The sequence below is a fragment of the Gambusia affinis genome, linkage group LG16 (assembly GCF_019740435.1).
Source record: "Gambusia affinis linkage group LG16, SWU_Gaff_1.0, whole genome shotgun sequence".
NCBI lineage: Eukaryota > Metazoa > Chordata > Actinopteri > Cyprinodontiformes > Poeciliidae > Gambusia > Gambusia affinis.
Genome location: NC_057883.1, coordinates 16,048,504 through 16,062,526, shown reverse-complemented (window position 1 = coordinate 16,062,526; position 14,023 = coordinate 16,048,504). Strand labels below are relative to the sequence as shown.

At 36.4% G+C, this 14,023-nt stretch overlaps 1 protein-coding gene across 1 annotated transcript in view; it reads left to right on the top strand.

The window, feature by feature from the left end:
• The window catches only part of si:dkey-157l19.2 (uncharacterized protein KIAA1522 homolog), a 30,353-nt gene that overhangs the window by 7,441 nt on the left and 8,889 nt on the right, over positions 1-14,023 (top strand). Inside the window, exon 2 of the mRNA XM_044143584.1 lies at positions 2,007-2,328. Coding sequence (XP_043999519.1) covers positions 2,031-2,328 — 298 coding nt within the window. The 5' untranslated portion in view covers positions 2,007-2,030. The remainder of the gene's footprint in view (positions 1-2,006; positions 2,329-14,023) is intronic.

Here is a 14,023-nt window from a genome sequence, read left to right as displayed (position 1 = left end):
TTTTTGATGATGGCCATGCTTAAAGAAAGAAAATGTAAAAAGTCATTTTATGTGTAAGATCTAAAAGGATTTTGATGATGTGAAAAGAATTGTACAATTGTAAAAATAGTTTTTGCTTTTTTCATAAATAGAAAATATGTATTTTTTGCTCTGAGTACTTTTAACTCGACAGTTTTGGACTATGTGATAAAAGGTTTGGACATCACTGCTTTAGGTCATCCCTACTCCTGGGCCCTCTCTGATATCTCTTTGATTTGGATTATGATCTGATGACTGAGCTTGCCTTAGAAAAAAGTACATTTTTTGCAGATTGCCATTTGCTTTCGATTATTATTCATCAAAATTACCAGATGGCGACTAATTTTAGTTCACCAGATTTTAATTTAAAATGTCTTGGTCTATCATTGAGTACATGTGACTGTTCTCTAGTTTAAGGCCTTTGGAAGGGAAATGGGGCCTCACAGTTCCTCTGCTTTACCTAACAGGCAACATGAAATGCCTTTTCACATATTTATCTTTTTTGCCAGATCCAAATAGTATTTTGTGCCAAAAAATACCCATTCAAACTTAATTTTACTAAAGCAAAAAGTCTTAGGTTTGATAACATAGACGAAGAAGACCTCTACATGTTTACGTTTCTGTTGGTAGGTCCACTATGCTTCCCATGCAGCTCAGCTGGCATAAAGAAGATGTCTTAACAGTTGATGAGTTATTGCTGAAGATTGTGAAGATGTTTTTATTAATTTCTATCTTCATAGTCACTGTATTTAAATTTATTTTTCTCACATTCATTACATGGCTTATGTAGGTCATCACGTGTTTTAACATCTTTCCCATTCTGGCAGTGGCTAACCTGTTTATGTTTTGCAAATTAAGTTGCTGCAATATGAGATGAATGGAAGACTTTTTATTCCTGATGAGAAGATTTAGGGAGCTCACCCACAAGACATAGCTGGATACAGATAAAGTCGTACAATATGCCTTCATCAAAGTTATCTCAGCTCTGTATCTATGCTGAACTGAACCAGAGAACAGGATCCAGGTTTCTGTGGTTTAATGTCATGTCTCGTCATGTGGCAAAAAAGTGATACCTCTGACTACAATATATTTGGTTACATTTCACAAACATCAGTTAGAAAGTGTTTTTTCCTGCATGAGAGCACCCAGAAATAATTTATAAGCTCTTATAGTTAATAACTTTGACACAATCTTTCACCACCTGTTGCTTTTCAAAGGCCAATTTCTACCATCTTTAGACCTGGCTCCTTCATTTAGCCTGTAATTTTGATGACAAGTGTCAAACAAAGTGCACAGCTTGGAGAAGCCAAGTGTAAGATCCCCTAAAGCAATGCTAGGAAATCCATCTGAGAGCACATAAAAAGGTAAGGGGTGAGTGGAGGAAGGAAGCAATGGGAGCTGAATGAGATCACCGAACTTGTAATGAAAAAACACTGAGCAACAGTTCAATGAAGTAAGAAACAGAAAATCCACAGAAATCTTAATACAGACTTCAATAGGGATGCTTATCTGCAAACTGTTCGATGATGTTTATTTGTCTTTCTTTATTTTTTTTCTTTTAAAGCTCTTTACAGTCTGTGTGCAAAAGTGCAGTGAGCTTACGGGTGCGGCTTTGTGAATCATGACTCTGTGTTATGGAATGAAGGGAGCGGTGCCAGTTCGTTGTTTGCAGGACGGTGGAGTTTGGTTCAGAGGAAGGAGTGGGGGTCTGTTCAGGCTGCAATACTGCCCACAGAGACATGCACTACCTGAGACATGCATCTCAATTATTTATTGGATTAAGATTGTTATCTTCAAACTGATAAACTGCACCTGACTGAATTGATGAATGATAACATGCTTTTAAGTAACTTGATCTTAATCATAACAGATTTGTACAAAAAAAAAAAGAAAAAATTTAAATTGAGGGTGAGGTTAAGAGTTAGATTTTTTTTGTGTTTTTTTTTTATACAGTATATCTAACAATTCCATGTTTATCTTTCCTTCAGGACGTAGCTCCATCGTGAGGCGACATGTCAAATCGTGATTCCCTGGGGGTCGGGGAGCTGCTTCCCCAAGACGTGATCCATGTTTTTGCCCTGGACAAACACAGTAGAAGAGGTCGAAAGAAGCGCACTCGCACCTTCGGTCGAGCTTTCAGCTGGTTCAAGAGAAAGAAGAGGAAGAACAACAACTTCAGTAATGGGCAGAACCATGGTATGGGCCCCCCTCTGGACCTGGACCTTGATAGACGTCATTCCGGTCATCATGGTGGACACAAGGGAGGACAGAAGTCAGGGAAGCAGACCCATCAACATGGAAACAGTCATGGTGAGACCCCACAAGATGCAGGCTTTTTTAGTGTGAAAGAATTGTTTGATTTAACTGGTCAGTGTTTCAAGACACAGTTGGCAGAGACAAAGTTAAATATCATGAGATACGATGCATGGGACATTTTATGTTTTATTTAGACATACAAACTTAAAGGTTTTACTGTTTTGTACTGAGAAACGGCATTGAAACTTTAGTTTTTCTACTAACATATTTTTATGAGCGTCAAATCATCACATTTATCCAGAAAGTAGATAAAAGGTATCTTATTGTTTTTTTTTTTTTTTTTTTTTTTTTATCATCAGAGGGTCAGAATTTCAGAGTTTCTACTGAAATTGGTGACAAAGTCCCTGATTGGTGCACCCTTTAAATATAACTGAAAGTTTTTTGGTTTTTTTATCTTCATTTGCCAAATTATTTGTTGATTAGTAAAGCACAGCCAGATTAAATATATCAAAGCTAAATTCCCTCTTTTTTTGGTTTATAAAAGGTTCAACAAACACCACTTTGTTAAAGTTCAGACACATAGCTATACTGTAATTAAAAATGGGGATAATTTGGGAATTCACTTTCTGTTGGATTAAAGTGTACCTCCATTACCAACCCTGCTTTGAATTTTAATTATATGATCAACGGTTGTTTCATTTAGTTATCTCACTAAAACAAAGTTTACATAAATTGAGCTTGTCAGTACTGTCATCATTATGAAGCTGGTTTGGGCAAAATTTGAATCTACAGACAAGACAGCAAAGAAAACCAGAAGATCTAGCAAAGCTACTTCTGAGGATCTCTAATTAAGGAGTCAGAGTAAACATTTTTAAATTAACTAATAAACCCCATTTACTATTAAAGAATCTGGTAGAGGGATAAATCTACCAGAGTTTTTACCAGAATAGTAGATCACTTATGGATGGATAAATGATCTACTGTTGAAGTTAGAGCTTGCTGTAGAGGTTAAACTGAACTTGTAGGTTCACAGATGGAGGGTTTCACATCACAGTTCTGACCAACAACACTGCTGTCACTCTGCCTTTTCTGCCATTCAGCCCTCTTGTGTGTAATCACACACCACAGCAGCATTTAGCCATCTCTGTTTTCCATGCAAGAATTACTAAAGGAGATCCCTGCTGGAGTCACACTGCAGTTGGATAAGATAAAACTGATGTTTGAGTTTTTGCTGTTGTCCTTCTAAGGATGGGCTGTGTTTTAGAGAAGGAATGTTGCCATTTGTAATTTGCAGGTTAACAAATAGATCATTTTTAGTTGATCTAAAAATATAGTTTTAGATCAACTATGATCTAAAACTGTATTTTAGATCATAGTTGATCTAAAATACTTTAATGTATAGAAGAGTCTGTTTGACCCAATGCCTTCAAATGCTCAGTTCTTTTATCTGCAAATCATCTCCCAATCATCTCACATCCACCAAAGTGCTTGACAGAAGGCAAGATGTTTTTTTAAAGTGTTATATTTGAACATTAAAATCAAACATCTTGTCTTTTTTTTTTTGAAGAAACACTTTATGGTGCTTTCACATTCAGTTTTGAAGAGGATATCTTCATTTCTAAAGAAAGAATTTCTTCTTGTTAATTCTTCTGAGCATTTTATACAATTGAATGATCTTTTTCTCATGTCCACATCTACATTTCTTAATATTTTTATTGTACAATCACTGACACTAAACTTTTTGAAAATGACAACATTTTTTATGAAGAGCAGGAATTTCTTCTAAAATGTTATTGCTAATTATACTTACTGGTCATCAGCAAAGCAGATGTGTTTAAAGTTTAGCACCTGACTACTTCCCACACTTTTGGGCATTTTATCTTGGCTTCTGTTACAGAAATTAGTTACAGATATAAGACATGCAAGAAAAGAGAAGTGCATGATAGACATACTATTTTAGATTAATACTTAAACAAAAGCATGTTGAAATTCCCTTAATAAATGTATTAAGGTATTTGTCCCATAACATTTTAGGAGTTATTTTTTAAAGGACATCACAAGGTTGATGGGTTTGTCGACTGAAAATTAGACTTCATACATTCAATAAATTGGAAAGAAAAAAAACACCTGCTATTTCCTTCACATCACTGATCAGAAAAAATAAACTGATTCCAATCTCTTGCATATATCCAAATAAGTCAGATTTGACTGGGATTGTAGATGAGAAGAAAAAAAGAGGAAACCTGTTTAAATATTGTCTTTGCTGTCTCCCAGAGAGATTTGTGTTTGTTCATTGGAAGGATTTGGAAGGATATGGATGCTGACTTCCACTCCCTCTTTTTGCCTGACAAATCATCTTGTTTGATGTGCAAATATCTCTGTTCTTTAATTACTCACCTGAATTTAGTGTTCCTTAAAAACCAAGGACAAGATGTACATCTTGTTGATGTGTACTTTATTGTAATGTTGGTGCCAAATTAACTAAGGAGGGCTTCATTCTTTACCCTCTAGATACAACATACGGCAAGACTTGGGTGTCTCTAAATAATAGTGAGTAGAAACCTGCTTTGAGAGAGCCTGTTTTAAAGAGAAGTGTTCATAAATTACCAAGAAAGTTACAGCAACATTTGACTTTTCCCAGAGCTGCTCTTTGCAGATCATGTTGAAGCTTGTAGAGCCACACTCGTATATCAGCAAGTTTTTCTTTGCCAGCACAGTTTCTCTTTGTGAGACCAATTTTCTTCGAGTCCATTGCAGTGTGAACTGTCAGTTCTAGCTACAGTTCTAGTAGCACATTAATGGCACCTTAATGCAGAAGACATGAAACACTAACACTTTATGTTCAAACAAAAATATAAAAAAAACTAGCTTTCCCTTGTTGTTGAGTGTGCTTAGAAAAAACAACAAAACTGGAGGCCGTGTTTAGTTTCTCAGGGCTGTTTACTTGTGTTTGCCTGGCAGCACTTATGTTCCTGGCTCACTGCTTTACAGACGGAGGAGCCTCTGCTCGTTTATTTTGCTGCATGTTCTCATAGTGGAAGCCCAGATCGTAAGAGGGGAGGGTGTTGGGGATTTCCGTGCGATTCAAAACTCATTCAGTCTCATATCACCAAATGAAACTTACAGCACAGGAAAATCTAGACAGTCTTTTTTTCTATTTTGATTTGTTAAGTCGTCTCTTTTGATAATGCAATACATTGAGTAATATTCAGTCAAAGCTGACTCAGACATACATTTGTGTATGTCAGTTGCAGAACTTCTGCACAGTTCTTTTTTTGTTGTTTTTTTTGGGGGGGAAAAAATTAGTTTGAGAAAGCAAACTTTGAGAAGAGATAAGGTCCTTTTGTCCTCTTTGACAAGGTAATTTTAGAGGCTTAGACCATCCGAGCTCACAATCTTTTAAGCTCATGCTCATTTGGATCTTATTTTCTAAAACAAAAAAAGGTGAAAAACATTTACTCATATGTATAACAGCACCTACGGACATGCTTTCTAAATTATGTATCATGTCCACCTTAAAGCACCAGGCCTCAGGGAACCAAGCTGCTTATTACTACAGAATTTGAAGTTTGAATGTTTGATTTATGTGTAACGTAGTCTGTGATTGAGCCCTTAGCAATGATCACTGAAGTAGCGCTAGCAACAAGCACAGCACAATAGATGCTGTTGATGGGGAAAGGAACTCCTAAAATACAAAGTAGCAAGTTTATTACAGAAGCGAGTTATGCTTTAGTGCAACATTTGCCCAGAAAAGTGAGTCCCTCCAGCTAAGGCCTCCCAATCACTAAAAGCCTGGTATGGCAGGCAAAACGCAAGTTAATTAAAAGCCATGCCAGGACTGTTAGGAAGAAGGAGGCACCCAGGGTTCTGGGTTTGCTTGCCGGTCAACTGAAATTATTTTATACGAAGCCGTAACAATTATACTTAAGAGGCATGTGCACATACGGGGAAACTACGATGTAACTAAGGGATTTGCAGCTTCGACTTTGTGATGAAATGTGTTATGATGTTTATGACTCTGAGACACATCGGCCAAATTACTTTAAAAAAATTATTTTCACCTCCATTTTTTGAAGCAGTTTCTCATTCTTCAGTTTCCTCTTGATCTTCTTTTAATTCCCATTTACTTCATGTTTTGTGAGCAGTTTTGCACTGTAGACCCAGTTTTACTTAGCCACTTAAGTTCACATGATGTATATTGATATTTATAACACAAAGTGATCAATAAAAATATTAACAAAATTGTTATACAGAAATGAGATCCAACCAGCAGAAGTTCCCAGACCAAATATCCTTCACATTATCGTCTGTTCAGGAAAGTTCATCTTCTTTAGACGCTGTGTGTGAGACTAATATGTAAACATGATGTATATGAGTCAAACAGACTGTCTCCACCAGCAAATATGCAGCAGTTAAGCTGGCAAAGAAGATTCTGCTTCACATAAATTGTGACAGAATACAAGTTGAGGCTTATTATGCCCAGAACAGTAAAATAAGTAATAAGTCTGTAGTATTAGCAATATTCTTCTTTAACTATTGGTATAAGCTGTAGAAATAACTATCTGTACCCAAGACAAATTTTCTTTGGGACAATAAAATTCATCTTATCTGATCTTAACGTCAATGTGCACACCGGACAAAGTGATGTCAGCAGATCAAATATTTAAATTTTTTATTTTCTCTTGGACATGATCGAGCAGGTTGACCTGGATTCCTTGTTTGCCGTTTCAGCCAAACTCTTTGTAGGCTTATCTTACCCTTTGCTCCTATGGTGGAGCTTTTCTGTAAACATGACAACCGGAGCTTATCCAATCAGAGAAACTGAACAGAAGCAGGCCTCGTGATAAACCCTGACCTTCTAAAGCTTTTAGTTTTGTTAAACCATTGATTCTGCTTTGTCTCATCTGATGTTGCTGCATGCCGTGTCTTGAAACAGTAAAAATTAATTGTCTTTGGAGTTTCCTTTTCATTTTAGCTACTCACTGAATGTTTATATGTGTTTGCTGCTCATATCATGCTGTCATTTGACTAAACTTAAAACTAGACAAGAGGTTTTTCTCCTCCTCCTCCTGACTTTTCCATATTACTGGCTTCAAGAAAAATTGACTTCAGTTTAATGAAAAACACTCTTGTTAATGGCTGATTAGGCCATGCAGCCCTGGCTAGATACGTTTCGAAGGTCACCTGTTTGCTTGAAACACTCCCTGAGATTCCTCACATTCCTGATCTTTTAGATATTTCTTTGAGGAAACCAGAAAAACTGAGCCCTTTGTGTTTGATTGAGTTTGTTTACAGTTTGCATGCCAGGATCAGGCCTTTTGAACCGGCAAATTTGATTTCCTTTTTTTGAGTGTCTGGTAAAAGACTTTTCTTCTCAGAAGTGGAATCTTATATCAGTTGACTGACGAAATCTTGTGTAAGATATTTGGGAAGTATTGCGCATAGGCATTGAATAGAAGCTTTTAACTGCATATGGGATTTAATCTGAAATCGTCACCATTTCAGATTAAAATAGAGATTTACTGAAAAGATTATTTTTTTTTGGACAATTTCTAATCTCTTGTCTTGGAACGCTTTGACCTGAGATATCTGTCAACATATCCAAATCCAGCATGTTCAATCACAAGTTGAAAGCTCAACAGGGATTGTAGTGTACTTCAATTATATTGAATTATATCATCCTTTCTATTATCTCAAATTCTTGCTCTCTTTCATTCCCTTGCAGCCTGAATGGACTTTGGACAAGTCTCAACATGCTATAGAAAATAGTGTCTTTATGATGTTGCATTTCTGTAGTTGATCTATCATGATCTCTAAACACCTCACTGATACCAAAAACGTCTACCTTTTAGTCTTCTTTAAGTAACAGCACACATACTGAAGAGTGTTATTACAGCAACCTGGTACTTATGTGTTACATTCACTGATCAGAGAAAAGATTTGATTTAAAAAAAATATTTCCTTTCTTGCAAGTTTTCAGGATCACACTCCAGTCACCAGTTCATCTCTTGAATTATCTCTAGATTGAAGTTCACATAAGGCCTACTAGGCTGCTTTTAAGGCAAAAATTTACACCACAGTTTTTGGAGGAAATTACAGATTGTGTTTTGCAGATATGAGAAAAAGCATGGAAAAAAGAACCAAATTTTCCTAGAGATAAGAATCAAACCAACTCCTCTGAGTTTACCATAACTGGGAGACACAAGTTACAGATTCCATCTTTATCTTTGAAAAAGATTGTGTCTGCAATATATTAGGAAAAAGCTATTTGTTACTTATTTTCTTATTTATGTAGGAAAGACTTGAACAGAAAATAAATACCATAGTTGATCCAACCAGGCAAAATTCACATAGCCTTGTGTTTTTATGATCATGGATGGTGTTTGGATCTGGTTTTGCTTTCATACAACTTTTTTGTTCTCATTTAAATGATCAAACAAATGAGTTGTGTTGTACCATCTTATGATAAGATCTGCAACCCGCAGCCCAGTGCCCTTCCTGCTTTTGAAAGCTGATGTATTTCCATACATCACTTATTAGGAAAGTAAAGAGAAAGTATTATCAAGTCATTTATCTTTTATGCCATATGTATTAAAAGGAATACATCTAATAGTTACAGGATATTGGCTTTTGAGGATTGGACTCCTACTTTAAATGCTTTGGTCGTTTTGTAGTTGGTTATTTTTTTGCCTTTGCAGCTGACTTTTGCAACAGTTGCATCATCTTTATACGTAACAGCAGACTCTTTTTAGTCTGAATTTGACCTTTTTCAAATGATAAAAAACATGACACATGGAGCTTATCCAATCAGAGAAACTGAAGCAAGTAGCTAAAACTTGGCGTTTGGCTAGGCTCAATTTGGTTGTGGACTCCTTCTCAGATCTGAACTTTACCTTTCGAGACAGATGTAGTGAAACATCCCAATGACTTCTTAGTTTATGAATAGAAGTTTTTTGATAACACATTGTGCTCCTAACTAATTCTGTCTTTAGTTAAAACATCTTGTCAGGATTCAACAAAAGTTTCAAACTCCATAAAGCTTAAGGGTTTTCCTTTTAAAGCTGTTAGATCCTGATCAGTTTTAATATCACTTGGGTTTGTTGCTGCAACTCCGTGACTTCTTGTGTGGGTTTTTCATAAAAACTTGCTGAAATAGAATTGTTCAATTGGCTGAAATACCGCACAGGCTTAAACAGAGACAAAATATACAACAGCAGAAGGCACCTTTGTTGTTCCACATGGCACAAAAACAAAGAAGAGCAGGAGAACAGGTTTGAGAAAACTCACTTGAGATAGTTTCGCTCTGTTTCTTGGCGGGAAGTAATCAACTGCCTCTTTAACTGTTGCTTTGAGGGAAATTATTTCCTGAAATAGTTCCTGACATGGCTCTGTGACTACATTTTTATTTTAGAACAAAAATACTATTTTAAAGGCTGTACATTTTATGAATAATTTTTTTTCCATGCATTAGCACAGTAAGATTTAATATCCGAGACTCATTTCTGTCTGACAAACCAGAAACAGTTTTGCCTGTTTTCCAACACTAAAAAACAGAATGATCTGGACACCCAAAAAATGTTTGGCTTTGATTATCTGTTACCTAAACAGTTGCGCAACAGTTTCACAACAGCAACTGGGTTTTCAGACCGTTTAGTAGGATTTTCTAACAATAGCTGAAGAGCCACCACACCCACATGTGAGATGCAGTCATATTTAGGTCACTTTTAATAATGAGGATTGCTAAAAGTTGGAGCTATTCATCTGAACTTCCACTAAATGTGCCAGAGGGTTTTGTTGCATCATGTTTCTTTTCTCTTTGTTGGGTTAGTGCTTGGTTTTATTGTTAGCGAAACCAGCTAATAACAACAGGGATCATTTATGAAATGAAAACATTGTTTCATTGTCAAGATATGCAGATATGTGACTGTGGTGTTACTCCAACTGCACAGGTTATAGTCAGAGAAGGGAAATGGTTGCCAGCACACTTCTTCATGGACGCTGATAAGTATGTGCCTTGTTTTATAAATTTATCAAGCCACCATTCTTGAAATGTGTGGTTTGGTTATTCAGTTTCAGAACAACAAACTTCCGATAGTCTTGTTAAAATAGTTTAAACAAGACTATCTTTTAACAAGATAGTCTTGAGCTAAACGCTCACAAGTGAGCTCACTGACTTGAGATAAAGTCAGTGAGCTAAACGCTCAAGTCAGTGTTTGATATTATCGCAGTTTTCCAATGGCATTTTTCTTTTGTAAAAATAGCTTCAAGAGGCACAAATCCCTGAAAAACTTTGAAATATTTGATTTCACATAACATCTAATGTTAGTGGCTCCCCCTAAAAATCTATTCGAAATTGATGTTTGACAAAGGTTTGACTTTCTTTGCCACTTCTCAAAATGAGAAAAACAAAAAATCCTGTCATTCAAGAAAGGCAGATAGTCAGTTGATCTTAGTAATTTAGTAAACGGCTACAAGAAAACAAGATTTTTTGTGTGTAAAGTTGCTCTTATCAGTTTGAGAAATAGCTAAATCAATACAATAGCCAAAAAGGCTTAGCAATGATTGACCAAAGTTCAAGAACTTAAAAAGGTCCTCAACACTCACTGGTAAAAAGTGCAACAAATGTTTCAATGGGAGATTATCCATCTCCTGTAAATAGACTATTTTGTGAAATTTTTTTAAAAATATAATTTTGTATTTACCTTCAGGTAAATACAGAGTGTTTTATATGGAAGCCTATATATGGAAAGCAGCATTATGTCAAACTGGAGCATAAAAAACAAAAGATGTTTTGGGCCATACCATTATTTTTGTTTATTTGGGAGTTTTCAGAGCAGATCTGACGTTCAAAATATACAGAATAAATTCTGGTTTCATACCTAAAACAGAAGTTATAGTAGGTTATAGCTTTTTGTGACGTAGCTTCATTTAAGAATCTGGATTGGCACCCAAACCTAAAAAGCATTAAAGATTGTTGTTGGATCAGCTTTATATAAATTCTTCCAAAATCACTTTCGGTAACCACCTATAAAGAGTTTTTAACACTCTTTCTGACAGGTTTTCAACTCTTTAATGCATTTATTGTGAGTCTGGACAGCCATTGCCTGGCTGGCAGAGACAAACATCCCATGAGGTGGTAATTTGAGTATAACTTATAGCCATGTTTTATTGACTATCACACATATAGTACAGACTTTTGGCAAACTTATCAGTCATTAAACGGGCACCAGCAGGTCTGAATATTTTCTGTTCTGCTCACCATTTTCAAATATGATTTAATTTATTTTCACAACCTTTCAGACTTTATTTTAAAGTTGGGAATAAGTTTTCACCACCTTGCTATGAGGTTTCAGATGGTTTGGCCTGAGAAGATAACATGTCCATTGACGTGTACGTTGGGTTCGTTTGGAAACTGTTTATTTTGAGAGGAATCTGATACATGCTGGTTTCCTGGGGAATCAGTTGTGCCATCTGACGCTGATCATGGAGTGTGACTGTACACGCCACACGATGCAGGTATATCTGTTACCTGGATCCATGTTCTTCTCACAACACTCATGATGTTTTCCAGCTGAGACTTTTGATTTTATAAAAGCCATGAAAGGAGTTGATGGAGAAGGCCAAGGTTTGACCTGGGTGCATTAATACGCATGTCAACCAAAGTTTGACATGCGTATGACATGAAAAGCGGTACGCCTTCTGTCCTTTCCCACAGTGATCACATAGCCTTTAGTTAAGTTTGCACTGATTATTGAGGCTTAAACGCCTGGCAGATGTCACCCTCAGAGCTGCAAATAAGATCTCCGCATGGTTGTCTTCCTGATTTTGCAAAACAAGGTAAAAGGGCAAGTTAGGGCAGAGACCGGAGGTGTGTGTATGTGTGAGACTTTGCTTCATTCCCACATCAATACCAGTTTGTCTGCTGCAAGACAAACTGAAAACTTGTGATTCGGTCTGTTGAGAAACTGATTGGCTGCATTTAACTGTTGTTCCAGGACTTTGGAACAACAGCTAGCTCAAGAGAGTCCCCTGCACTGCTGGCAGATGACCGATGTGTTGTAGAACCAGAAGGAACAAGAAGATTTCTTCTGTTGTAACGTACTCCCATGAAAGCTTTTGGGTCTGTCTTAAATATTCATCTAATCTCAAAGAATCACTATTGCACATCGGAACATCTTTTTAATTTAGTATTTTAAGAGAACTTTAGCTATTCCATTTTGAAAATATGAAATACATTTCTCTTTTTATCAAAGAAAAGCTCCCTTTAAAGCTCTCTTTCTGATACCCCTAAGTAAAATCCATTGGAGTCAATTTCCTTCAGAAGACACCTAATTGGTAAATAGAGCTCACCTGGATGTAATTTAATCTCAGTGTGAATAGAACCATTCCTTTAGGGTTTTTAAGGATTGTAGAGCATAGTAAAATAACATGAAGAACAAGGAATATACCAGACAGATGAGGTGTAAATTTGCTTTGAACATCTTGCAGCACACTGTGGCTGGAAAATCAAAAGATTAGTCCAATCGCAAACCTCCAACGACATGGGCATCCACCTAAATTGACTAGCCAGGCAAAGAGAGAATTTATTAGAAAATTAGTCAACAGGTTCACTGTACCTCTAGATGAGGTGCAGAGATCTGCAGCTCAGGTTGTAGAGCGCTTGTTAAAACTCCTATTTAAATTTGCCTAAGTCCTGTTGGAGACACAGCAAACTATTGTGGATAAGCCAAGAAGGAACTTTCTGAGCTACAGGCAAAAAATATTAATATATAAAAAGTATAAAACTACTGCACATCACCCTGGATGGATCATCCATATTGTGGCATCCTTACAATGCTGTAGGGATGCTTTCCTTAGCAGGAACAGGGAGTCAGGTTAGAGTTAACAGAACTAAATACAGGTTAATGCTGGATGAAACTTGTTAGAAGCTGCAAAAGACTTGAGACTCGGGCAGAGGTTAATCTTCCAGTAGTACAACATCTCTAAACTTGTAGCAAAAACTACAGGAAATGATTTTGATCCAGTCATATTCATGTATTAGAAAGCCCATTACAGATTTTTAACATCTGGCCACCCCTCTTTGTAAAATTTCTTGCCCAGAAAAATTATTTGCCATCTAGTTTAATAAAAACATGACAGTTCCCATTATGCTCATTTGAATCTCATTTTATTAAATTTTAAGTAGTTCTATATTTTTAGTTTAAATTATGGTGTTATTATGCCCCGATTCCCTCATTTCACCACATTCAATACATGTTCTAATGCCTTAGTGTTTTTTAGATTACTTTAAAAAAAAAAAGGTTTAGGCAGATGTTTGGTTATTTTGTTGTGATCTCATCTGAATTAATTTATCTATTTCCATGGCAAATAAATCCTAACTAAGCTGCTTTTTTCTGCTGGCTTCCAAACTTGACTGGAATAGTCACACAGTCAAATCCGTCAGAATGAATATCCAAATCTGAGATGTAAACACGAGTTTATTGAGTTCATAAATAATCAGCAGCAGGTTTCTCACAATCCAGCAGCAACAGATGGTGTCATTAATATAGACAAGATTACAGAGTGAAGGATGAGTGACATTGTGGGTCTTGTGTTGATGAGCAGGCCTGCCCCACCCATCTCTACAGGCATCTCTAGTTCTCTGTGTCCTGTCATGGTAACTAGATAGGGATTTTCCTAGACTCACTTAGTTTTGTACATGCTGAGCAGCTCTCTGTTTACACATGTGGACAGAAGGCCTTTTAGCAGC